This window comes from Carettochelys insculpta, chromosome 11 (genome assembly GCF_033958435.1).
Source record: "Carettochelys insculpta isolate YL-2023 chromosome 11, ASM3395843v1, whole genome shotgun sequence".
NCBI lineage: Eukaryota > Metazoa > Chordata > Testudines > Carettochelyidae > Carettochelys > Carettochelys insculpta.
The window spans coordinates 48,730,494-48,758,010 of NC_134147.1; the positions used below are offsets into that span (position 1 = coordinate 48,730,494).

General features: G+C 43.5%; 1 protein-coding gene across 1 annotated transcript in view; it reads right to left on the reverse strand.

Moving 5' to 3' along the window:
• Nucleotides 1-27,517, reverse strand: part of PRKAR2A (protein kinase cAMP-dependent type II regulatory subunit alpha) — a 154,247-nt gene that overhangs the window by 15,440 nt on the left and 111,290 nt on the right. Inside the window, exons 6-7 of the mRNA XM_075005326.1 lie at nt 9,608-9,761; nt 4,795-4,896 (exon numbers count right to left, since the gene is read on the reverse strand). Coding sequence (XP_074861427.1) covers nt 4,795-4,896; nt 9,608-9,761 — 256 coding nt within the window. The remainder of the gene's footprint in view (nt 1-4,794; nt 4,897-9,607; nt 9,762-27,517) is intronic.

The following is a 27,517-nucleotide window of genomic DNA, read 5'->3' on the forward strand; positions in this document are numbered from 1 at the left end:
TCTGTCATAAGGAGCAATGCAGACAGGTTAAACCCTGTATTAAATACTTGAAGGTTTTGAGTTGCATGCTCAATTTCTCAAGCCTAACAGGGCATCAGAGTGTGTGTGTGTGTGTGTGTGTGTGTGTGTGTGTGTGTGTGTGTGTGTGTGTGTGTGTGTGTGTGTGTACACACCCATCAATATTCATATACATGAATGAATACGGTTGCACACTGTGTGTGGCAGGGGTGGGTGGTGGTGCACGGATACTGCCTTGTTCAGGGGTGTCCAAGATGCAGCCTTCAGGCCAGAAACCAGCCTGCAAAGCCTTTTCCTCTGGCCCCTGGAGCCAGCAGGGCACCATTTTGAAAGCCATCTGGGTGGCTCTGAGCTGCATGTGGTTTTTTAAGGAGCCATTTGCAGCTCCCACAGCTGCTGCCACTCACCCCTCCTTGGGCTTGCTCCCCTGCTGCACTGAAAGAGTAAAACTCAGTTTAATGGTTGGCAGGAGGGATGCGGCCGTTAAACCAAACTGAGTCCCATTATTTTAGTGCAGCAGTGCAGAGAGCTGCACACGTTGAAAGTGGGTGAGAGAGAAGGAGGACTAGGGAGAGCCACACAGCCATGCTGAGGAGATGGCAACCTGGCAAAGGTGCAGCAGGGAGCGGCAGCACCCGGAACTCCTGTGTAATGTAAATTAATCCTGGGTTTGGGGCTGAGAGGGAGTAAACCTGGGGGTGGGGGCAGGTTTGAGGCTATTTTGTGTTCAGCCCCCAGTACATGTAAAAAATTACCATGGGGCCCATGATAAGAAAAGGTTGGACACCCCAGTCTAGTTCATCATCATTACTAGTTTGGAGAAGCTTCATCTGTGCTTTCATTCCTGTTCATGCTGACTAGAACTCCTTTAATCACCTTTCCAAGTCCCAGCTCTCTAAACCTCACCCTTCACACCCAAATCCATTGGCTCTCCATTCACTTGATAACCAGTTCAAAACTGCCATCCTTTTTTAAGAAACCCATCACAGAGTAGCTCCATCCTCAAAGATTTGGTCACCCCCCCCTTCTCCTTTCCACTCCCTCCATGTATGAAATACTGATGTTCTTTTTAACTCTAGTGTCCAGGAACCTTATCTGCAAACACCCTGTACATGGTCACCATCATATCATAGAACTGGAAGGGACCTTGAGAGGTCATTGAGTCCAGCCCCCTGCCCTCACAGCAGAACTTATCATCATCAACCCTGACAGATTTTTTTTTTAATTTAAAATCTAACCTGCCCAGACCCTTGAAGGGTCCCCTCAAGGAATGAACTCACAACTCTTGGTTTACAAGGCCAGTGCTTTAACCACTGAGCTCTCTCTCCTCCCCCTACCTTGTATCACATCACTTTGTGGTCACATCAAACACCATCTAACTTCTAATCCAATAGAGAAATATCCTCTTGTTAATATCTCTTATATTTTCTCTGTCTCTGTTATTTATCATGGTAAACGTATTATTTAAATATATAAGCACTTTGGGATTCAGTTCGCATGGAAGACAAAATAAAGATGTGACATATTATACTGTATGTGCTTCACTTCATGATAGGAAAACTCCAGCTAATATAAAAGCACCCCAGATTTGAGAACCATACATATGCAAACATGTCTGATTTGCATGTACAGCTGCCAAGCCAAAACTACCTTGCATTTAACCATGACTAAGAACCAGTGTGGTGACTGCTGCACACACGAATTAGGCATGCATTCGTAGGCACAGTTTTGCACATACAATTCCAAAATGCTGGAGCAGTAATATGGCTTTACAAATATAATGGTGTTAAACATATTACAGAATAGCTATGAAACAACAGCCAACATCTTGATAATTCGATCATGCAAATTAAAAAAGAAACAATCATCTTTGCCAAAGTTTCAAAATAGTTGCAAGCCAAGCCTTCTGAGGAGAGGGTTATTGTAACAGTTAATATGGCTAATCTTAGGTTTGTATAAAATACAGAGAGTTCTTGAAGCTTATTGCTTGTATTTTCTAAATTGGGGATTTTTTTTTTTAAAGTTCTACACATCATCATCTATCCAAAACATTCTGTATACCACAGCTAATTAATATGGTCGCCCCAACAGGTAAACAATTGCTCCTGTTCACTCACAAGACAGGGTTGATGGTTGCAGTGGTGGTGCGAGGGTATTCTAAAAAACCTTTGAAAATAATATCTATGTATTTAATTAAACTATAATATTCTTATTTATAAGAGTCAGCTACTTAAGTTATTTGTAAAAGTCACAAGTTTTTTGTTTGTTTTTGTTTTATTTTGTTTTGTTTTTAAAGGCCAAGCCAGATGATCTAGTGGCTGTTCAAACTGTTGCCCTATGCCGTATGATGGATTTAAGTTTGGAGAATTAACTCCCAGGACATCACCTATGTCTGCTTCCAACTAAGTGTTGGATATGATGTTTCTAGCTTCTCCCTGACATGGCCGTCTCTGAACCTTGCAACATCTTTATGATGGTGCAACTCTTGTCTATTTGACTAAGGTTTTACCTCAAGAGGATTCTAAGTGGGATCTATGAAGAAATGTTCCTGGGATGAAAATCTAAACTAACTATGACAAAATAAGCATATGAAAGCTTCTGCATTTTCTAGTGTGAGAGAATTAGTGGGGCTGGAGTACAAGACCTATGAGGAGAGGCTGAGGGATTTGGGCTTGTTTAGTTTACAGAGGAGAAGACTGAGGGGTGATTTAATAGCAGCCTTCAACTTCCTAAAGGGGAGCCCTAAAGAGGAGGGTGAGAAACTGTTCTCAGTGGAGTCAGATGGCAGAACCAGAAGTAATAGTCTGAAGTTAAAGAGGGAGAAGTGTAGGTTAAATATTAGGAAAAACTACTTCTCCAGGAGGGTGGTGAAGCACTGGAATGCGTTGCCTAGAGAGGTGGTGGATTCTCCATACCTCAAGGTTTTTAAGTCCCGGCTTGACAAGGTCCTGGCTGGGATGACTTAGTGGGGGCTGATTCCGCTCGAAGCAGAGGGCTGGACTAGATGACCTCCTGAGGTCCCTTCCAGCCACATGAGTCTAATCAAATTTAACAGTGGAGTAAACAAAGACTGACTATTGATTTTAGTGGAGTTTACACACATTTATTTCAGAGCTGAATTTGACTCAGTTGCAAAGAAAATAAAGCAAATGTGTTGGACCATAACTTAAAGAGTCTGTTGTTTTAATGATGGTAAATTAGAAATTAAAAATTGGAATGCAGCTGTATAAAATGTGTGCTTGAGTCTTCCTGTACAGGGTAGAGACAACAGCTTAGAGCATGGTTTCCCAAACTGGGAGTGTGAAGAAATTCTGTGGGGGGGCGCATAAGGTGACTCAGACCCACACATCACTCCCACCCACCTGAAGAAAGAGACAGCCTTTCCTTCCAGCTCTCAGCCCCTGCCATTCTACATGGATGACCCAGAACAGCTGCTATAAAAAGCAGGCAGCTGGCAAAAACCCACATGGAGCTAGCTGCCTCCTGGAAAGGTGCTTGAGTGTGGGTTGGGGGCAGGGGGTTAGATGCAGGACTGGGGATGCCTAGCTCAGGTAGCGGGGGATGTGGTAACAGTGGTGGGGGTGGCTGGTGGCGTTTGGCTTTGTGGGAGGGAAGGAGCTCAGTCAGCTTGGGCTGGCAGGTGGACAGCTGGCTCCAGCAGCACAGCGCTCAGGCGGCTTAGGCTGGTGGTTGGCCCCAGCAGCACGGGGCTCGGGCTACTTAGGCTGGCGGGCAGGCAGCTGGCCCCAGCAGCACAGAGCTCAGGCAGCTGGCTCTGGCAACGTGGGGCTAGGGCTGGCAGGCAGACAGCTGGTGCCAGCAGCGTGGGACTCGCGCGACTTGAGTTGGTGGGCGGCTGGCCCTGGCAGCGTGGAGCTTGGGTGGGTGGCTCATGTGGCAGGCCCATGGTTGGCGCAGGCAGCTGGTGGGAAGGCGGCTAGTCCTGACTGTGCAGGGTTTGGGGTGTGGGCAGGCAGGCGGCTTGCACAGGCAGCTGGCAAGCTGGGGCTTCACCAGGTACCCGCAAGGGGCCAAGAAAACTATTTGTGTTTATTTTTAATTTAAAATAACATTTACCAAACAACATTTTTATGTAAAGTTTGTGTTTATTTTAAATTACTAATTGAATTTTTTGTTAAATGGGGGAGGGGGTGGATGAGGGTAGAGAAGGGGGGGGGGGGCACGTGAGGGTTTCTCAAAAATCAAAATGGGGCCATGATGCCGAAAAGGCAGGACACCACAGGCGGGGTCAGATAAAACAGAGCGTTGGACAACTGAGGGTCAGCTAACTCGTATTTAACTGTATAATATAACTATAAATTTTCTCTAACACTTTCTACATGAGGAGCTAAAAGTCCTTCAGACATAAATTAAGCCTTAGAGCACCACTGAAATGTGTTTTTTGTGATAAGGCAAAGAAACATTAACTTAAAGTAAAAACACATCAGTACCATAATCTGGAATTGAACACGGACCCCTTAACTGCCATTTCTTTCTTTACACTGTGTTATTTTCCAAATGCATGGTGATTTTGAAGAAGAGTCCATTTGGCATCTAAGCTGAAATCAGCAGCTCTTCATCACACTTGTAACTGAAGAAAAGATTTGAACAACACTTTTGCATACTTGCTGTAAAAAAATTAAGCTGTACTACTACTGTGATGTCACTGTAACCTCTATTTCAAATTGTGCGCTAGCAAAGATTCCACAACAATCTCATCCAGTTGAAAAACAAAACAGAAGACTCTCTAAAGTGAATGTGAACAAAACAGGTTACCTCCAGTGATTTAAGAAGCGGCACAGACTCAATAAATAATTCATATGTCTTCCTCTTCTTTGCGTTGTTTTTCAATATAATTCTTCTGAATGTCACTCGATCCTGTAAGAGAAAGGATAGAAAAGCAGATTTTCTATAGACACAATCACAAGTGTTTAACAGCTATGCAGACTGGTGCTCTCCACAAACCAGGACTGCTAGAAATGTTAATTTATGAACAGTGTGTTTAAACAGTCTGTTAAAATTGTGCTGTATTAATCAAATAATAGACAATGCTTATGGATGCTGTAAAATGCCCAATGTAACAAATTAGATGTTAAGAATTGTTGAAAACTGATAAAGGAAGCAAAAGGACACACCGATTGCTCAGCAAACTGAGACCAAGCAGACGTATGTTGTTCAAAATATGGCTAAATATGAACATGCACATCTATACATCTTTTTCTAGAAGGGGAATTCTAGGCTGCAAGGCAGTAGGTTGGGCATTACTGCAGACACTCATGGTGGAACATGACCTCCCTAAAGTGACACTGTGGCCAAAACAGCACAAGCAGTCCTGGGCTAGAATGCATGAAGAGGGAAATTACCTCTGTATTTTGCATTAGGGTGACTGGTAATGGCATACCAGGTCCAGGTCTGGTGCCCACAATTCAAGAAGGAAGTAGATAAATTGGATGGGGTTCAGAAAAGAGCCGCAAGAATGATCAAAGGATTAGAAACCATGGCTTATAGTGGTAGACTAAGAACTAAACCTATTTAACCTAACAAAGAGAAGTTTAAAGGGATGACTTGATCACAAACTATAAGGACCTATATTGGAACAAATATTTAATAGTGAACTCTTCAGTCTAGCAGAGAAAGGTATGCAACCACCCAATGGCTGGTGGTTGAAGCTAGACAAAGACACAATAGAAAAGGGGTGTACATTTGACAGCGGCTATGGCTACACTACAGAGATCTTTCCAAAGAAGCTCTTCTGGAAGATCTCTTCTGAAAGAGATTCTTTCAAAAGTGTGTGTCCACACACAAAAAAGCAGATCAAAACAGTGATCTGCACTTTCAAAAGAGAGCATCCACACAGACCCTGCTCGTTTGAAAGATCAGGCCAGGGATCAAAAATGAAGACTGTTCTTTCAAAATAAGGGCCCTGCGGAGCATCTACACATGGTTTCTTTCGGAAGGGGGCACACTTCCTGGAACAGGAAAGGAAGAGTGATTTTGAAAGGAGAACCACATTCTATCAATTTACTTTTGAAAGAACACTTAGTTTGTAGACACTCCATGGGCTCTTTCGAAACAGCCCCATTCTTTAAAAACATCTTTCAAAAGAAATTCCTAGTGTAGACGCAGCCAGCGAGCATTATCAGTCACTGGAACAATATCCTCAGGGCCTTCACAGGTTTTCCATTACTGACAACATTTATATCAACACTGGATTTTTTTCTGAAAGATCTGAACTAGAGATTATTTTGGTACCTCTCTTGGGCTGTGCTAGACAGGATGTCAGACTAGATGATTCCAAAGGTCCCTTTTGTCCTTGGAACCTGACTCTGAAGATAAACAGAAATGTGGATGAGCACCAATATCCTATTCTCCAGCAGAGTATTATGCAACCCCATTTTTACAGCTTAGTATTGTCTTTCAGTGTTTTTATATTAATCTCCTACACGTGCTACAAAGAAGTCATGATATCCTTGTTTGACACATTGGAAACTGAGACTTGCAATCCTTAATGTTATGGTTTCTCAACAGCTGAAAATATAAGGGCTACGTCTACACTAGCCCAAATCTTTGAAATGGCTGTACGAATGGCCATTTTGAAGATTACTAATGAGGCGCAGAAATACATATTCAGTGCCTCATTAGCATGCTGCGGCTCTTTGAAATTGCCATGGCTCGTCCAGACAGGGCTCCTTTTTGAAAGGACCCTGCCAACTTCGAAATCCCCTTATTCCTATCAGCAAGATAGGAATAAGGGGATTTCGAAGTTGCCAGGGTCCTTTAGAAAAGGAGCCCCATCTGGACGAGCCGTGCAGCAGTAAGACACAACAGTTTCGAAGAGCTACAGCTGCCAGCATGCTAATGAGGCGCTGAATATGTATCTTATCAGTGGGGTCTAGGAAGAAACTTTTCTTGGGGGAGTGTTATGCCACAACTGACAGCTGCAGTTTCTTGAATCTTCTTAACCCTCCCTGCAGCTAGTATTGTGGCCTCTGCTGCTAATAAGAACCTGGGACTGACTAGACAGCTCCTGATCTAATTTAATCCAGGTATTCTGCTAGATGGTAGAATTTAGGGGCTGGGAGAGCTGGAGAATCCCCTCACTTGAAGCTGTTTCCTTATAGACAGATTACGTTTTGGTTCTATGGCTCTCAGTACCTCTACTCTAAGTATTGGTCCAACAACCCTGATTATTCCCATGTTCCTTATGTCATGCCATAGTTACTGTACATACTTACAAGGCAAGGGGTCCACTAGGTGGCAGTGTTAGACCAAATGAAATTAAAAGCTTGCCCCCAAACCTGCAGGGACTGTTCACATAGAATCAGAATCCTGGGGCTTGAATAGACCTAAGGACCTCATAATAATTTTGCACCCAGAGTATTAGAAATATTTAGCTTTCTTGAGAATTTCTTCTCAGCAGGCTAAAGGAAGAACAGTAGAACATATAGGGACGAAATAGGAAAAACTTAGGTAGAAAATGAGTTCTACCTAACAAGAGACATAAGACAATAACAGAGGTTTTTATAATATATTAGGAAACGATGAAAGAAAGAAGAGCTCTTCCATTTGGTAGAGAAGCAGAGCTAATAAATAACCACATCAAGAAAAAACAGTTGTTTAATACCTTCAGTCTTCATTAAAAGGTAATGGTGACCAAGGTGTTCAACATGATTAATATTAACAACTAAGCAGAAGGAACACAAACCAAGATAGGGACAGAAAAGGTTAAAGAATATTTACCTAAGTGAGATGTACTTAAGATGGGAGGGCCTCATTCAATTAATTCTAGGCTACTGAATGAACTGCTTAAGTAATCTTGAAACCAACAGGGATTACCTTCCAGAACATGTGGAGGACAGGTGAAATTTCAGAGGACTAGAGAAAATGCAGACACAGCACCCTACCTTTAAGAAGAGCAACAAAGAGAACCTAAGGAATACAGACCACTCAGCGTAACTTTGACACCTAGAAAGGTATTGGAATACATAATTGGGCAATCAATTTGTAAAGCACCTAAGGATAAAAGGGTTACAAGGAAGGGCCAACCTCAATTTGCCAAGAGTAAATCATTCCAAACCAACCTAATTTCCTTCTTGGACAGGGTTACTGGCTTAGCAGATGGGGGAAAGCAGCAGCAATGAAGTGTTTCAACACAGTTCTGCATAACATTCTCATAAGCAAACTCAGGAAATCTGGTCCAGATGAAATTACTATAGAAGGACTAGTTGAAAATACATACTCCTGTAGGAGTAATTAATGGCAAAACTGAAAGACAGGAGTGTGCATATTAACCAGTCTCTCTCCCGTAGCATTATTCTTCACTGCCTTGCAAGAGACCTAGCTTGGATTACTGATTTCAGTCTAACTCTTGCTGAGCTGGAATTGCAGTGCCATGGAGGCAACTAACAACTCCTAAATGGAAGACAGAACTGTGTCTTTCCTTTGGTTTAATAAATAGCTGAGATCTGAAGTGAGGTGCTTGAGCCAATGCTCCTTCATAGTGACGACAGCACAGCAAAGAGAAAAGCAGAGAGCAGGCAAAGGAACTGGGGGAAACCAGCAATAATTATGGCCAGGCAAATCAAATTCACTTCCCCTAAAAGGAATAAAAGCTTAGCTTCTTTTTCATTTTTTCTCATGAGCTCCCTGTGCAGAAGGTTCATTTTACATTTCATAGCCTGTTTCATTAAGGAAATTAATTAATCCTAAAATTATTCCCAGATTAGTTTATCAGAACCTTTCCTTTCCTTTATAAACTGCCAACAAAAAGAAAAGCCAGTCTTCTTTGTGTGCACTGAGATTACCCAAACATGCTGGTGCGTAATAGCTTATCAGGTATATAATCAAGGTCATAGCACATGGTCAACTTTTGCTGATAGTTGCTGAGGAGCCAGAAGTACCGTACTATGAACTCCAAATGCTTCTTTGGAATTACAGTCATTTTATGACGTGGACTGCAGCAGACGAGTAATAGAGTTCTAGGAAGGCAGACCTTGCACAAATACTGGATGGAACAGCACCGTAGAGCTAGCTCTGATCTCTAAAAAGTCACATTTAACAAGCTAGCCCAGAAACAAGCAGTGGTACTGTTTATCAAAACATGGGAACAACTCAAAGCTAGGCTCACCCTGGGGACCTCTTCCACAGTTATGTGGGGCAGGCACCAAGGACGTCATGAAAGCTACAGTTTGTCCTTGGGAGGGGTGAACAAATCTTTTGGTGTTTAATCCTACAGCCTCATAGTGAGCTCTTCAGATTAATAACAGGCTAACAAGAAAGAACTACAACTGCTCCCCTGGTATCATCCCTTTATCCCTCTGCATAATGAAAAAACTTAACTAAAAAAACCCTTTAGAGTGCAGCACCTGGGAAGCGATGAAATGGAACTCACTCAAATGTGAAGGTATGGTTTATTGACAGATTGTTTTAGGGAAGTGGTAATAAGCATTTGCACAATGGAACTCTATAAATCATGATAAAATTGCTGTTTGCACACACAAACATACTAGGAAAAAGTAACTGCCGCTGATGGATGTGATGCATTCATGTTTAACACTTGATGCAGCAGAGAGTAATTTTCCACACTTACCAGTCCCCAAAGGGCTCCTTCTGTTGTTGCAACAATAGTAGCAGCTCTAGGAGTGTTGTACATCAAGGCCAGTTCCCCAAAACTGCCATGATTATCATAACGGCCAACACAACGAGTCTGGCTGTCTCTTGTTACAAAAATATCATACAAACCCCTGGAAAATGAGAGAAACCCCACTGTTCATTAGATCAATTTTACAATACTGCTAATAAAACACAGCTTTTAACAGTTGGATCAAATACAAATAATGCAAATGTTTTCCAAGTACAAAACCAAGTGTTCCTATCTTTCATCAGTGTACTAAGAGCATATGCTCTGCCCAGTTTGCCATTATCTGATTTTAAGCTATTTCTATGTCAGCTGCCTTCAAAGCACCTCTACCTTTCTGTAAATTTTCCTTTGTCAGTCTTGATCAAGGCTCCCTGCTTTCTTCTGAAATTATTACTGTAGAGCCCCAATTATCCAAGCTAAACAGGACCAAAGGATGGTCAGATAACAGAAATGTTGGATTATATGGAATACTAATGAAAACACAGGGACTAATACCTATGAACTCAACGTACAGTATGGCATAGATGTGTCATCTGCACACATGCCATCACTCATGAATCATTCTTACTTCGGGTAAAATGAAATGTTGGCTATTCAAAGATTAGATAATTGGGGTTCTCCAGTTCTTGGGCTTTCTGACTTTGTTTTGCCTAGCAGATAACAGTGGAATAGGAACTTTTTCAACTTAGCTGAGTACTGCTAGTTCTGGTGTTTGACGTCCCTGGCTCTTTTACAGACATTTTGTCAAGCCATATTTGGGAGTGGGGGAATAGAAGAGTGTGAACACCTGAGAATTTGGTTAAGCAAAGAAGATACACAATAGGGCTTCTGCTGCCTTGGGCGGGGATTCCAAATACTAAGACAGTCCTAGTGAGTTTGTCTGGTTATTCCATTTACACTAAGGCTGTGGCCACACTTGGCCAAAACTTCGAAATGGCCATGCAAATGGCCATTTCGAAGATTACTAATGAGGCACTGAATTGAATATTCAGCGCCTCATTAGCATTAGGACGCTTCTGGTTGCAGCGCTTCGAAAGCATGCAGCTCAGCGCGGCTACACGGGGGTCCCTTTTCGAAAGGACCCCGCTCCTTTCGAAATCCCCTTATTCCTCTCAGCGGAGGGGAAGAAGGGGATTTTGAAAGGTGCAGGGTCCTTTCAAAAAGGACCCCCATGTAGCCGCATGCTTTTGAAGTGCGGCAGCTGGAAGCGTCCTAATGCTAATGAGGCGCTGAATATTCAATTCAGCGCCTCATTAGTAATCTTCAAAACCCATTTCGAAGTTTTGGCCAAGTGCGACCACAGCCTAAGAGAACTGTAGAAAGCAGAGCTGCAAAACCCTTGAGAGGCTGTCAAGGTTTGGGGGTTACAACTGAGGCCACTGAGGGGTTTATTACTCTTACCCTGAGTGACTCACAATGACTTGCTACTATAAGCTCCCAGCCCGGGACATTCACAGCAACAGACATGCAGATCACACCCTAACCACCTTTTGAGCTATTCATACAGCCCTGGCTCAGCAACTCTGACACTGGCAGCCTATCTACAGACTCCCAGTCCCACACTGGCTTCCACCTGCCTTGATTCCAGGCAGTTAAGTGACCCTAACATGCTCCCCTTCCCGAATTTCCTCCAAATCCGTGCTCTGTAATCACCAGCCTTCTCCAGGACAGTTCTGAGAAATGAAGGTTTATTTGTCCCCTTAAAGCAGGGTGGGAGATCTGGCCTGCAAGGCTCCGGTCTCGGTCTCCCTGTATTGCGAAGCCTGTGCTCATGCTTCAGCCCTGCAGCTTCCTGCTGTAAGAGGGAGAGGAGCAAAGGCCCTGAGCTTCACAAGCTTAACCAAGGTAAGCTGGAGGGAGGAGGCAGTGCCCTCTCCCAGGTAAGTGCTCACCTAGAGGTCTTCCCCCATGCTGCTTCCACTGGCTGGAATCAATGTGGGCAGAGGGGTGCCTAGAAGCAGCAGAGGATGTGGAGCCATGGTTTCCCCCAGGGAGCTGCAGGTAAGTGCCCCCAAATCCCTTCCCACTTACCTCCAGCCCACTCCTGCATCTTCCCTCCCTCCCAGACCCTGCAGCCCCATCACATCCTGCAGCCTACTTAGCACCCAGCTCCCAACAACCCCACATGGAGCCTCCCTCCTGCCAGCCCCCACACCCCCATCCCACTCCGCAACAGCCCCCTACCTCACACCGAATCCCTCATTTTTGCCCCACCCAAATTCCTAAGGGGCCACGAAATCTACTAGCCCTGTGCCCATAGGAGAGTTAATCTGGCCTGGGAGAAGCCCTGAACCTCAGCCCTCCCAACCCTCACTTCCCAACAGACGGAAAGAAGAGTGAGTTGTCTCCATTGGGCAGGACATCAGTGAGGGTGGGGTTCTTTGTTTTGCTTCTCTCCTCTGCGCCCCTGGCCCTCTGACCCAAAGAAGATCCCCCAGACCTTCTTTACAGAGACAAAGCACAGTACACCTTAGTACAGAAAGTTACACGTAAAAGGGATAAAGTTACAATGGGCAAATAGAAGTGAACACACATCTAAAACTCTAAAGCTTTATCTAGGAAGGTACAGGCTTTGTTCAAAATGATTTCTCTTCTGAATCTCCCCAGCGACTCTCTCACAGTCAGGAACTTCCACAGAAAATACAACACGACAACTTCCCTTTTCTCCCTAGGTGAAAGATCTGTGTTTTCATAGGCCTCTCACCTATATTCAGTTCCCAGAGACTTCCACCCCTCTTTGATTGAAAGACACATTTTTCTCAACTTCAGGAGCTCTAGCCTCTTGTCTGTCCAACCATGGATAACTTCGGGATGTTCTCTTTGTCTAGGGCGGACTGTTTACCAAATCCCCCTGATGTGGCAGGTTTAAACACATTTTAGTCATCATTCTAGTACATATCCAGAGCATTTAATAAACATCTATTCCTATATCATTCAATACCAGTAATCATTAATGACTTGTTTCCATGACCATATGGTACGTTTTAGATACAGTTGATATCAATAGTGTGTTGGGGTGCAGGTCTGCTGGAACCCATTGCCTGATACCTGGCAGCCTCCTACCCTCTTGGCTCTGGGATGCTCTGAGGCTCACACCTCCACCCCTTACAAAGCTGCAGTAGGGTTAGCCACAGGCTGACCCAGGAGCAGAAGATCAGAGCCCTCCTTCCTGGGTAAAGCATCTGTCACCACGTTTTCCTTCCCTGGGGAAGACACCTGTTGTTCTCTCACCTTTGTCTATTAACAGTCTCCCAGACATGGTATCAGAACATGCATCATGTCATGTACATAGTTGTTACAAACATTTTAGTGACATTAATGACAATAAATTGCATTAAAACTTTTAAAGAAATATCACAGCAGCAATACATATGCCAGGCCTGACAAGAGTTGCTGACGTTAGTGAACCTCAAACGGGCCTTGGATTCCATCCCTCTGTACTGAGGTGGGGCCACGTTTGCCAAGAGTCCCTGATATACTAGCAGCCGCTGTACTGCGGTGAAGCCACCAATTGCCAGGGATGGTCAATGCCAGTACCTCTAAGCAACATCCTCATCTGCTGTCATGAAAAGGTGAAAATTTCCTACATTTTAATACTGTAAGGAAGGTGTCTGAGCTGGAACTATGCACCTGAGGAATAACCTAACAGAGTCATTCCTTGGAACACACCGGCTGCGTCTACACGTGCACGCTACTTCGAAGTAGCGGCAGTAACTTCGAAATAGTGCCCGTCGCGGCTACACGTGTTGGGCGCTATTTCGAAGTTGAAATCGACGTTAGGTGGCGAGACGTCGAAGTCGCTAACCCCATGAGGGGATGGGAATAGCGCCCTACTTCGACGTTCAACATCGAAGTAGGGACGTGTAGACGATCCGCGTCCCGCAACATCGAAATAGCGGGGTCCTCCATGGCGGCCATCAGCTGGGGGGTTGAGAGATACTCTCTCTCCAGCCCTTGCAGGGCTCTGTGGTCACCGTGTGCAGCAGCCCTTAGCCCAGGGCTTCTGGCTGCTGCTGCTGCAGCTGGGGGTCCGTGCTGCATATACAGGGTCTGCAACTAGTTGTTGGCTCTGTGTATCTTGCACTGTTTAATGAAAGTGTGTCTGGGAGGGGCCCTTTAAGGGAGCGACTTGCTGTTGAGTCCGCCCCGTGACCCTGTCTGCAGCTGTGCCTGGCTCCCTTATTTCGATGTGTGCTACTTTGGCGTGTAGACGTTCCCTTGCTGCGCCTATTTCGATGTTGGGCTGAGCAACGTCGAAGTTGAACATCGACGTTGCCAGCCCTGGAGGACGTGTAGACGTTATTCATCGAAATAGGCTATTTCGATGTCTCTACTTCGAAATTAGCTATTTCGATGTAGCGTGCATGTGTAGACGTAGCCACCATGGCCAAGGCAAACTAATGAAAGACTCTCTAGAGAAAAACCAGTCAATGCTTCTGTTCACGGAAAAGAACCCCAGAAAAACCACTACATCCAGTTTTGCATAGACATGACATTGGAAGCAAAGTTCTAATCTTCACCAGCAAGCTGGAGATAGTGTTATTTGCCTCTCATAGGCTAGTGTTACACTGACTGAACCGCTGGCAGCAGTATGCAAATGGACGGTTTCAAAAATGCACATGTAGGTTCATTTGCATATTCACTCACCAGCAGAGGCTGCTACTGGCAGAAAATAAGCAGTGTAAACATGATTCTGCCGCAGATCCCCCTGCCTTTGTCAATGGCCTTTTATGCCTGATTTTTTTTCCAGGCAAAAGAGGCTGTCAACAAGTGGGAGGAAGGTTTTGCTGGCAGAACCATGTTTACTCTGCTTTTCTTTTCTTTTGGTGGCAGCCTCTGCCGGCTTGTAAATATGCAAATATGAGTGCATTTGCATTTTAGAGACCACCCATTTGCATACTGCTGTATGAAACTGTAGCACAGAGTGTCAACTGCCACCTAGAAATAAAAGAATGGTCAGAAATAGCAGCAAGTGGAACTCCACAATAAATACATTTAGGAACAAATAAGAGTCCGCTCAGTTAAGTCCTAGTTGACAGTGTCAATCAATTAGCAGGTAGGAGTTCTGAATGCATATCCTGGCACAGGATAGGAGTTCTCCAAATTCTGCTGTTTCTAAAACAAGCACTGCGTGAAGCTGTTTGCCAGTAATCATTGCAGACTACTCCACCAAACTGGTGCTTCCTGCCCAGATACCTCAATTCAGAATCTACAGAGTATCAGGTGTGGGAAACTTTGCAACAAACCCACAAGGCATTCCTGTCTCAAAGCCTTTTAGATGGAAAGATAAATTCAGTTTGCTGTGTTAATTTCAACAATGTCCGAGTTAGGCTTGTGAACATTTCAGAAGGTATCTCAAAGAAATGCAAGAGTTATCAGTCTCATTTGAGGCCTCAGCAGATCTGAAGCACTCTTTTCATCCAGATAGCGAAGGCTGATGCCTGCAGAACAAGCAAAGAGCCTAAAAAGCCTACAAAGGACTTTAATCCTTGCAACCATATTACTGGGCCATATTTGGCCCTTGGACAAGAGAAAAAAACATCAACACAATTTCAGGACGCTAACAGAAGACCACTCCCATAGTCAACTACCGACATCATGCACAGTTAACAGACACTACTACGAGCAAAGAGCCTACTCAGAGAAGCATAAGGCCATCAACAGTGGACAGGTAAAAAGACTGCACTAATATTGAGAGAAGCAGTAGTTAGGTGATCAAGTTAGCGCAAGGACTATACCTAATGAGGTTAGGAATCTGAGAAAGGTCAGATAACAACAAGTGCTTATACACTAAAGCAAGGAGACTGGGCAATAACATGGAGGCTCTTGAGCTGCCCCTACCGTATGAAACATGAAAGTGGGTATTATAGGGGTAGCAGAAACCAGGTGAACTGCTGCTCCACATCAGGACAGGGTGCATTCTAAAACCCATTCACGTTTCTGTCGGCAAGCGATACAAATAGTCTCAGAGAGGCTCTAAAAATACAGTTCTGTCTAAACACAGTGAAATCTTTATTACCTAGCACTCCTGGGGAGTGGGGTGTGTGCATGCATGCGTGTGCTCCTGCACCGTACAATCAAATTTGCTGGATGGTAAAGTGGGGACAGTGTTCCTGGCCAGTCAGCCACCCCCAACTGGGTAACCAGCCCTGTGGGTAACGGTCACGCTAGTTAACACAATGTGCCAGTTATCCAAGCTTTCACTGTAATATGCTAGTGCTCTACTAACATCTAATTTGTGAAAGACAACATGCTCTCTAGTGTGAAGGTGTTTAGCCTGGAAAATTAGCAAAAAGAACAGCCTGATATGGAAGTTGAATATCACTTTGATTAGGTACCCTGGGTATGGTTGGAAGGATGTTTTATCCTTGAAGAACATAGAGTAAAGAGACAGGATTAAAGATAAGAACATTTAACTCAGCAAGTTTTCAAGAAAAGTTAAACATGCCACTAGAAAGGTGGTTTTCAGGGAGAAGTTTAAAATCATACAAGTATGATTATTAAAGACATAAGAGCAAACTATTCCATTGCAGAGAAACAGATAAGATGTTTGGAAAGAAAGTGCGCTGTCTTAACATGTAGAACTTAAAATTAAAAAACAGTCTAGTCAAGTTACCAAGGATGACTATAGAAAGAAAGACAACAAGCATGGACAGACAAAAATTGAAAGGCCAAGGCACAAAATGAGATTAAACTAGCTAGGGACAGAAAAGACAACCAAAAATCACAAATACATTGGAAGCAAGAGGAAGACTAATGTCAGAGTAGGCCCATTGTTCAGTGAGGAGGAAAACCCAGAAACAGAACAAGGAGCAATGGCTGTAGTGTTAAATACCCTTTTTGTTTCGGTTTTCACCAAAAACTTAGCAGTAATTGGACCACTAACACAGTGAACATCAGTGCAAATGAGGTAGAATCTGAGACAAACAGGGAAAGAAAAAGTTAGAGGTCTTCAAGTCAGTAGAACCTGATATGCTGCATCTAGAATATTTAGGGGAGAGATGATGAAACTCTGAGCCATTTGTAATTATCTTTTAGAACTCACGAAGATAAGATAGATCCCAGAGGACAAGAAAATGGTAAATACTGAACATATAGACCACATTTCTCTTTTGATAAGTAACTCCCTGGGTTGTCCTACCAGCTTAAATTTGGCACCTGAAAAGATAATGTACTAAATAATCAACAAATCAATTTTAAAGAACCCAGAAGACAACAAAGTGATAAACAGTTAACATGGATTTGTCAAGAATAAATCACATCAAACCAACCCAATATCATCTTTGTGGACAGGGGAAAAGGGGGAAATGTGATATATCTCATCTTCAGAAAGGCTTTTGATATGGCCTCACATGTCATTCTCATAAGCACACTAGGAAAAGATAGTCTAGGTGAACCTACTCTATACAATGTGAGCACACTTAGTAATTATCAGAGATTCACAGAGTCAAACTGGAAGGGCACATCCCCTGGGAGCCTGCAGAACTCTCTCACGTATCTTCACAACTAGTTAAAACAATGGCACAGAGAATACACTTGTAAACTTTGCAGAGGAGCTGCAGGTGGCTCTGGAGCACAGGGCTATAATTTAAAATGATCCTGACAAACTGCAAACATGGTGTGAAATAAATAGGATGAAAATCAATATGGACAAATGCAAAGTACTACAAATAGGAAGGAATAATCAACTTCACAAATATAAAATAGGAAATGTCTGCCCAGGAACAGGTACTGCAGAAAGAAACTGTGGGGTTATAGCTGATCACAAACCAAATATGAGTCATCAATGTAATACTATTGCAAAAACAGTGAATATCATTTTGGGATGTGTTCGCAGGAGTCTTGTAAAAAAGGACAAGAAAAGTAATTCTTTCACTCTGCTCAGAACTGATAAGGCCACAACTGGAGTTCTGTATCCAGTTCTGTGTGCCATACCTAGGGAAAGAGTGGACAAACTGAAGAAAGTCCAGAGGACAGCAACAAAAATGACTAAATGCTTAGAAAATACAACCTATGACAAAAAGCTGTATTTGTTTAGTCTGGAGAAGAGATGACTGAGGGCACAGGAAACATGATAATGATCTTCAAACACATAAAAGGTTGTTTTAAAAATGAGGACAGGACAAGGACAAGAAGTAATGAGTTTGAATTGCAGCAAGTAAGATTTACATTGGGTGTTAGGAACTGTGAGTTTACTAAAGTACTGGAAGAATTTACTGCCTGAGTTCTGTGGAATCTCTGTCATTCAAGATTTTAAGAACAAGTCAGACAAACACCAATCAGGGACAGTCTACATAATATTTAGTCTTGCTTCTGCCCATGAGACTGGACAAGATTACCTACCAAGTTCCCTTCCAGCCCTAAATTTCTATAATTCTAAGTAGCAAGGTTCCAAGAGCAGTTTAATCAGAGAATTAAAAACTAAATTCAAATCCTAAAATGGGGTGGGTTCTCTGCCATTTGGGAAGAGATGTGATAATCTTTGAAGAATATGGTCCATTATGTGGACTTTAAAGGAGCTCAAAACTTGACCACCTTTGTTCAGAGTGAGGATGTATTCTAGAACCCCCAAAATGGATAAGTTGTCAGGGAACAAAGGATAGTAAGTGCACCATCATTTGGAAGTTAAGTTTTCCTTGTGGATTCTATGCTGCTGTTGATTAAGATTTATTTAAGCTCTCTGGAATAGAAGAGTTTTAACCTGAGAGCACTGAGGTACCAAACCGTAAGTTGAAGTGTGTTCAGGTGCAGGTGACAAATGTTCCCCAAGTCCTGAGTGAGAAGACAGGGTATCAAAGGGAGACTAATGGCCAGCCAGGAGATGAGGTAAAGCAGATGATGAGCTCCCTATTCCAGGAAGATGTCCGAAGGGAACCACAAACAAATCTTGTCTGGATTCTTCAATCAGTTGAGGGATACGAGTTCTCATTGTGTCTGTTGGGAGCATAAACTGTCCTGAGGCAGGCTTAGAGGCAGCACAGACAAGCCCATTTGAAATTAGCAAGAGAAGCTGCAGGCATGATCTCACAGCGACCATTGGTTTTAACTATGTTGAGATAGAAGAAAAACTACTACTCCCCATTGGTAAAGCTGTGTGATCACTCAGTCTTAACAAAACTTACAGTAGTAGAGTGGCAGTGTGTCCAAAAGAGAGGACTTCCTGACTTTCATGAAATGTTGGAATCTCTTACGAGATCTATCACAACATGGAAGTGTGCATCTTGATGGAAAGGGTTGTTACCTTGAATTTTTGAACCTGGACGAAAGTATTAAGCATCCTGAAATCCAGAACTGGGTCTTTACCCTGACCTTCTTTTTTGGAAACCAGGAAGGACTTGAACGAAAAGCCCCTTCCTCTGTACTGTGGGAATTAGTTTCACGGCTCCTATGCAAAGGAAGCAGAGACTCATCTCAGGAGATGTATATGAGATGGGTACTTGAAAAGGCACTGGAAAGTAGATGGGAGGAAGGTGTGAAATGGAAAAGGATGGAGTAGACAGATGCTATAACTACCAAGACTTGACTGTCAGAGAAAATCTTATCCTATGGAATATGAAAGTGGGGGAGAATATTCTACGAAGTGGTAGGATCAAAAGGGCAGTATAGCATAGCATCCATTAGGATAACTGGGCTGTTCATTGCTTTCAATCAATGTGTCAAAACAAGTGCTTTGCAGAATGGCTGCATCAGTCCAGAAGTAGTAGTAGAGAATTTTCCCTCTGACATGCTATGATAAGGTGAAGAACTGAGCACGGCATTATCTCAAAGATGCCTGCAACTGACTAAATCTCATCTTGTTTGCTGGAATATGCATGTCCAGTCAATGAATAGTCACACAAGAATCCTCTGCAAATGAAGGGATTTATCTAGGGACTCTGAATAATTTAAGAGATTCAAAGGGGAGGGTCCCAAGTATATTCTTGACATCATGCAGAAATCCTGAAGACTGCAGCCATGAGAGCTGAGACATGACTACAGATATGGAGAAGGAATGAGCGTCTTGTGTCAATTGCATCAAGAGAAATTTGAGGAGCTGTGCCCACCAGAAGTTGTCCCTCTAGAATATGGGCCTGAAATTGCTTCCTGTGCTTTTGCAGGAAATGATCAGTAAATTTTAAATAAATAGGGTTATATTTTGCAAAGAGAATGCTTTTAATCTTTATCTCATTGAGTTGCCTTGGAACGGTTTTGCCTTTCGTATTCTTAATTGTGTATGCCATACAGACAGTTGGGAAAACAACCATTTGAACCAGAACATAATATTTTTGTCTGCCCACTTAGCTATCAATGGGAGAATAGCGGGATGTGGTCACATTCTCTGGGAAGGTTCTAAGATCACCTCATTTACAAAAAGGACCCACTGCTGCTGAAGAGGTGTGAAGCATGTCCAGTAGGTTATATGGAGTCTCTTGGACATCTTCTAACTGTATTTGAAGAGTGTCTGCTACCTCTCCATCAAATCATGAAGCTCTTTGATGTTATCGGTAACAGATACAGAGGATGTAACAGCTTCCTCTGGGAGTCTGATTCAGAAATATTAGCCCCAGGGACAGACTCTTCAGTAGCCCTCCTCACTTTCTCCTCAAAGATTTCCTCCTGCAGTAAAGAATGTTATGAGGGACTCAAGGAGGAGTGTATCCAGCATTCCCAGCAAATGCTGGGTACCGTGGAGAATTGTTGACATGCAGGCTGAGGTTCCCAAAATGTCCAGTGTACATTTGTGGGAGGAAGGTGGGAGATCCATAAGGGAAGGGGGGAGGCATCCAGGTATGGTCAAACCAATGAGAGTCTGAGCACATGAAGGTTGCACCAGCCTAGCGCAGTTCATGGGACCTCAGTCTTGGCAGATAATCAAAACAGCCATTTGAAATTCTGAAGACAGTCTGGAGGAGGAGAAAATAATGGAGGAGTGCTGGTTTACCTCTCTGCACGCATGAGTGCTGGAGAATCAGACACTACAGTAATAAGTGAGGTAGGTACCAGTACCAGGAGGGTAAAAGACTCAGATTCAGAGATCTACAAATCCCCACAGAACTTGAATTCCCAAGATACCAGGTACAGTTGTGCAGCAACTTAGTGTCATGGACATACTGGTCTGTAGTACCAACGATGGTAGAGTGGGTATGGGCATTTGCTGGAAGAGATATCAAAGAGGTAGTAAATGCCACTGGTGACACTAAGTTCTTCGTGCCGAATCCCAAGAGTCTCTAGCACATTGGTCATGCCTTAATGCAACCCATTGCTGGGTACCCTGTGATTTAGATGAGCGCTCAGACTCCGATTTGTGAGTTCTCAGTACCTCTAGAAGCCTTTAAAGGGTGTGGGGTCTCCAGCAGGGCAAAGCTCTCAGTATTATGCTGCTTATGAGGCAATTTACTATTGAGTGGAAGTCTTTTCTGCATCACTTGTGGGTTTACCAGAGGCTGATGGGGCATTATAGGTGCTCAGAGGTTGCCGCAATCTCCATGTGTCTGTCTGAAGGCCTCAATCTGAAGACTGAGCATGATTTTGTCTATCATAAAGACACAATGTTTTTTGTACTTCTCACTCCTGGAACAGCCATTAAAACTAGTGCAGATTCTGCACTTTGGATGGCATTTAGGATGTGAGGCAGTGACTACCGTCAAAAGACCATCACTAACTGGGAACAGTTCCAAGTAAGAAAGGCAATGTTTGAATCCTCAAGACTTGGGCATGTCCTAAGAAACCAAGAGAGATCTCTTTGCAAAAGACAGGGAATCCCAACCTTTTTGAGATGGCGACCCATTTTGACAATTCAGTAAGACGTTGTGACCCCAGGCAATTCAAAACCAGGGGTGGGGCCGGGGGGGAGGAGCTGTCTGCATTTAGGCAGCTCCAGGACATAGACTTGTCTGGTGGCAGCTGTGGGGAATCTGTTTAAATTTGATTGAAGAGAAAACCCCAGACCTAAGGCAATTTGGCAGAGAGTAAAAGGGGGGAAACAAGGCTTCATAGAACAGGATTCAGTAAAGGATGGTACTTTGGACTAGTGCTTAGCTAAATTTTTTTTTTTTTTTTTTTTTTTTTTTTAAACATGGTAACACCCACACTGGCTAGACACAAAGTGTTGAAACATGATTCAGGTATAAGCTTTGACTGCATACCCTCAATACTGGTTCTTATAATTTCATGTATAAAATAGGCGGACATGGTGCCTATGGTGGCCAGTGGCCACCAACATTTTTACCACGTTTTTTTAGACCTTCTCTGAACAGGTTCAGATGACATGGTGCATCAAACGCCACTAGTCCAGCATTCACAAATCACGAATCAGGATGCAAAATCCCGATACCGACTTAAAAATCCTGAGTTTAAAAAATATGATAAAGGTTGGGCTTCTTTTCTTTTTCTTCTTTCTGAGTGCTCAGATTCACTCACTGCATGTTTTCGAAGTATTCCTCTGAAGCCACAAAGATTAAAAACATACTTTTTAGAGAAATGAAAGCTGAGGTTCTTGCTAGGGCTTTAAGAAAAGAACAGATTACTGCGACTCTCAGTAAAGTGAGAGGTGGCTAAACTGCCGGCCTGAGGTAAGACTCTAACCTCGCTACCACCAGTGGAACTGCCTTGGTGGGAAATTATAAATAAAACAAATGTAATGGAGAGACAGCATGAGTTATTGAGCTTCATCTCCCAGCTGGACACAATAGTTTCATGCTCCCCCGCCCCCAGGCTTAAACCCCTCTCAGTCCCAACCCGTCCCACATCTACCTCACACAAGTTCCGCGCGTTGCTGCTGCTGCCCCCTGCTGCTCCTTTGCCAGGCCACCACTGAGCTGCAGCAGTGAGTATGATTCTGCATTTACACACTGCTGTGAAAGGCTTTTTAATGGGCCATTGACATCTGCTCTGCTCCAGTGGAGCTAGTTTAAAAAGACAGGACAGTGCTGACCCCCTCCCAAAGCACCTGGGCTATTGTGCAGTGTCCTCCACCCCCACCCCACCAAAGCGCTCGGAGGGAGCCGCTACCTGAGCGGGGCCAGATGGAGCGCAGCAGAGGAAAAGCCACGTTCCCCATGTCTGCCAAAGCAGGATTTGCGGCCCACTTGTGCTGCTCCCCTACCTGCCCCTGTCATTATCACTCACTGCAGCAGTGGCATCGCCCCAGCCAATGCCTGGCAGTTGCTCTTTCTGGGAAGCAGCCACCCAGCCTCCCAGTAATTCTGCCCCTGATGCTAGAGGAGCCCAGCTCCGAGCTCAGCTCAGCACACCCACCCAAGCTGGTTCTCATTCCAAGTGTGCCTCCCCACTGCTTAAGGATCCACTGGCTGCCAGATCTGGCGGGGGGAGCCCTTGCTCAGCGTGGCTGGAAGTTGCTCACTCCGCTCCTGTCTCTTCTTGTCTTGGAGCACCTGATAAACTGCGCAGCTCCCCGCAGCCTTTCTACTCCCTTCTCCCACCTGTGGTGTAGGCAATTCCCTGCCATGCCATGCTGAAGTGGGACTCAATTTAATTGATTTAACAGCCAGATCCCTGCTGCCAGCTGTTAAACCAATTACACTGAGTTCCATTTCAGTGTGGCAGTGCAGGGACTGGGAGTCAGAGGAGAATTCAGGTGGCAGCATCCGAAGCCACAAATGGCTCCTTAAAGAGCCATATGAGGCTCAGAGCCACACAGCCAGTAACCCATAGTAAATCTAATGGCATCCCATGTTTGAGTTATGACCCACAGGTTGGGAATCCCTGGTAAAAGAGAACCTCCCACTTCTGGAATGGGCACAGGGTAATAGAGATGACAGCTTCAGGTAACTAGAAAAAGAACACACTAACCTATCTAGCATATTATTTTATTAGTGACAAAAAAGATAACTAAAAAAAGTGACTAAGAGGCAGGTATCCACAAAACTGGTCACTATCAAATAATCCATGTATGGTCTGGCTTGTCCATCACAGCACTGTATACCCTTTACAGCGGGCACAATGTTAGCTAGGGTGTATGGACAGATCATAAAATAATTGTTCCTTCAACTGCAGGTGCATGGGCACTTGTAGGAGGATTATTCAAGGAAGACTTATTAGCTCACAGGGAGACAACAGGGATTGTACAATTACTACACATTTGGCAAGGAACTGGCTAAAAGAAAGATGACAGTTTGGGATAGCTCAGTGGTTTGAGCATTGGCCTGCTAAACCCAGGTTCCTTGAGTGGGCCATTTAGGGAACTGGGGCAAATAGATTTAAAAAAAATCTGTCAGGGATGGCGATAAGTACTTCTGAGAGTCCACAGGACTGGACTCAATCTCTCAGGATCCTTCCAGCTCTATGAGACAGGTACAGTGGACTGTGCTGAGAGACCTTTTCCATTTCAAGGGAGGTTATTAATTAAGTTCATAAAGAATTAGTTTTGATCTCACTTAGTATTTTAACGTAGAAGTGTGATAATGAAATTTGAGGATACAAAGTTGAGAGACACTGTCAATACAAAGGAGGATTGGGTTATTATATCGGCAGAACTGGATGACCCTGAGGATTGGCGTAACACAGATGGGGTGAAATTTAATAGTGTGCATCACAAGGTCATGCATTTAGGGACTGAAAAGAAAAAAAAAAAACTGGAATAAGCTAGGGGCGGGAGGGGAGTTCATCAACTGGAAACACAAGAGGAGGAGAAAAACCTGTATTAATCAATTGATCACTGGAAGTCCAGGAGGCACCAATGTAACGTAGCTGCAAGAAAGGCAAATGTGATCCTAGGATACATCAGATGAGGTATTTCCAGTGAAGAAAGGGAAGTATTAATGCCATTACACAAGGCACTGCTAAAACCTAAGCTGAAATATTGTGTATGATTGCGGAAAGACAGCATGAGACATATGCCCCTGAATCAGAGGCCTGATATAAGGCAGGCCCTGCTCACAGAATCTGTAAAGAACAGGGCTGATATTGCAGAAATACACATTTCTAAAAATGTGCTTGTTACAAAGCACTCGAGCGAACACATCCCAATATCAAAGTAGGATACAAAAACATTCCCCAAGAGTAACAGGAACACACTGACCTCTCCTAAAAGATAAGGTCAGAATGACAGCACGTAATAGAGATGTTGTAACTGAACCAGCGTGTACAAGGCAGCAAGTAATAACTAGCCATGCCAGGAGGCAGTAACTGTGTCAAAAGGCTGTATTAACTGTTTGTATTGGGGTATAAATATCTCAGAGGAAGTGTCTTTGTTTGGCCTAGTTAGGAGTGGAATGCTCTGCTATTTACTGAGCTGGTCCATTATTATGGGCATACATGTATTAGCGGTATGGTACAATCTGAAGGATACTAGTACTGTACTTCATCAACAATGAACTTGGCTTAGTACCTTTGCCCCTTAACAGGTTTTGTGGTCACTGGGTAGTTCACTCGAGGTCTGCTGTGCCAGCTGTCTGCATGGGGCTGGGATGGCACACAGAAGGAACACACACATGCAGCACAACGTCTAACACCATGTACAATTCTAGTCATCCATGTTCAAGAAAGATGAATTCAAATGGAAACAGAGGCAGGCAAGAGAGGGGGTTATCTGGATAATCAGGGAACTGAGAGCCTATTTTATGAGAAGCAGCCGTGCCAATAAGCACCACAGGCCTGGTGGCAACATGGGAGGAAGGGGTGGATATCTGCCCTGGAAGGGGCAAGGTTTGGAGCAGTCAGCTCTCTGAGTTGCTTGCGGAGAGGTGCACAGTCAGTGCTCTATGGCGTTTCAAAGGGACCCAGGGCTTCAGCTGTGGCAGTGGCTAACCCTCTGGGCCCCTCTGAAATGTTGGGCCTGGGGACAACTGCTCCCTTTGCTCTGCCCCCCTCTCCCTTGCAGGCCTGATGAGAGAGGAAAATAAGAGCATGACTCGTTTAGCCTAACAAAAAGAAAACCGAGAAAGAATCTAATTGCTTTCCATAAATACATCAGGGAGAAGAGCTATTTAAGCTAACGTAAAATGTTGGCACAAGAACAAATGGGTGAAAACTGGAAATGAATAAATTTAAGCTGGAAATTAGCAGGAGTGTAGCCATCAGATGAATGAGGATTTGGAACCGGGTTAGAGTTAACCCTAACTATAACTTTACCAATAGGAGAAGTACAAATACTAGCTAGTTTTATGATGGAGCTTGATAAATTTGTGAATGAGAAAATATGCCAGGGTTGCTGGCAATAGCAGAGGGCTAGACTTGATTACCTAGAAGATTGCTTGTCATACGATGTCTTATATTTGTAATTTGCCCCGCATCCAGACAACCTTGAAGAGTCACCTTAGTGCCTCTGAAGCCAACGGGACTCAATTTACTGCTCTACACCAAAGCTGGAAGGTGTTGAGAAAGGTCTGCACCTCATGTTTCCAAACAGGTAGAGAGCTAAAATCTGCTCCAACAGTTACAGTTTAAATAGGGACCTCTTTTGTTGACCATGATCAAAAAAGGAACTGTAATGCAATGCTCTCAGGCACTAACAATTACTCTGCATACAAGAAAGGCTGATATCTTGAAGAGCCAAAATCCTTAGAAAACTAAGGAATTTCCACCTAACTCCAACTAGAAGTGTATGATCCAAGAGCAGAAATACAATCAGTGGAGTATCTTTGGGGAAATATGCTTTTGTACATGGAAAGTAGATACAAAAATATGGATAATGTTAAGACTTTCAAAGATGATTTGTGGAACAAATAATACAGCAGAGCTGAATTAAGTAAGGGCTCAACTTTATTACAATACCTACTTACCTGGCTTTATTCACTTTCTTTCAATATATTGTCTTTTTGACTTACACAGTTTTGCCCACACTTGTGACTGCAGTAATGTCCTGACTACCACCAAATCCTCTGGAGGAAAAAAAAAGTCATGTGTGGCACAAACTCTTCCTTAAATTTTCTGTAGTCCACTAGTTTGGAGTATAAGAAGTTTTGTACCCGACTAACTATTTGTAGAACTTGACCTCATCAAAACAGGAATTTGGCTGCACTATCTAGGTTACCAGAACGTAACGTGAAAGCGACTGTAAACCCCCTAAAATATAAGTGACAATCCAAAGAAAATGCAGTGTGTCAAGCAACTGCTTTGAAATCTTTAACGTCTATTTAATGGTGCCATTATCTGAAATAAGGGCATCTGATAATTACATGATGAGTCAACATCTGTGACTGAACCAAGATCCTGTTCCCACAGCCCTTTACCCCATATTTCTCAAGATTATTCTTATTGAACATCATAATTTTATAGGAGCCACAAATGTATAATCTTCATATCTGCAGAACAATTAAGTAGGTGTTCAGCCCAACTGTCACTTCTAGGAGGGAAAACAAAACAAAACAAAAAAGATACTTATATCTCACAGCACTGGAAGGATCACTGAGTTCAGTCCCCTCCCCACTCAGCAGGACCAAGCACCCCCCTGAATTTTTTTTTTTTTTTTAATTCTATTTGCCCCAGACCCCTAAATGGCTTCCTCAAGGATTGAACTCACAATCCTGGGTTTAACAGGACAATGCTCAAACCATGGAGCTATCCCTTCCCCTGACACACCAGAGTTTTCCCCAAAGCCTGGTATTATGAAAGGGTAAAAAATATACAAAGATATTTTATACGTATGAAAGGGAGACACTACTATTTAGGCACACATGTAGAACCCATTGATCCGCAAGAGAAGCTATAGACTGACCGACAACAAGGTACCTTAAAATAGCTACCTAGTACAGAACAACAGAACAAATAATAGAGAAAAGATATTTATAAAAGGCCCTAAAGCCAATGAATGAAAAAAATATGAAAAAAGCCACATAGAAGTGTTGAGACTATACGTCTTTTCTACTCTTACCATGATTGAAATGGAACAGAAATAATAAATTCTAGATTTTAATCTCC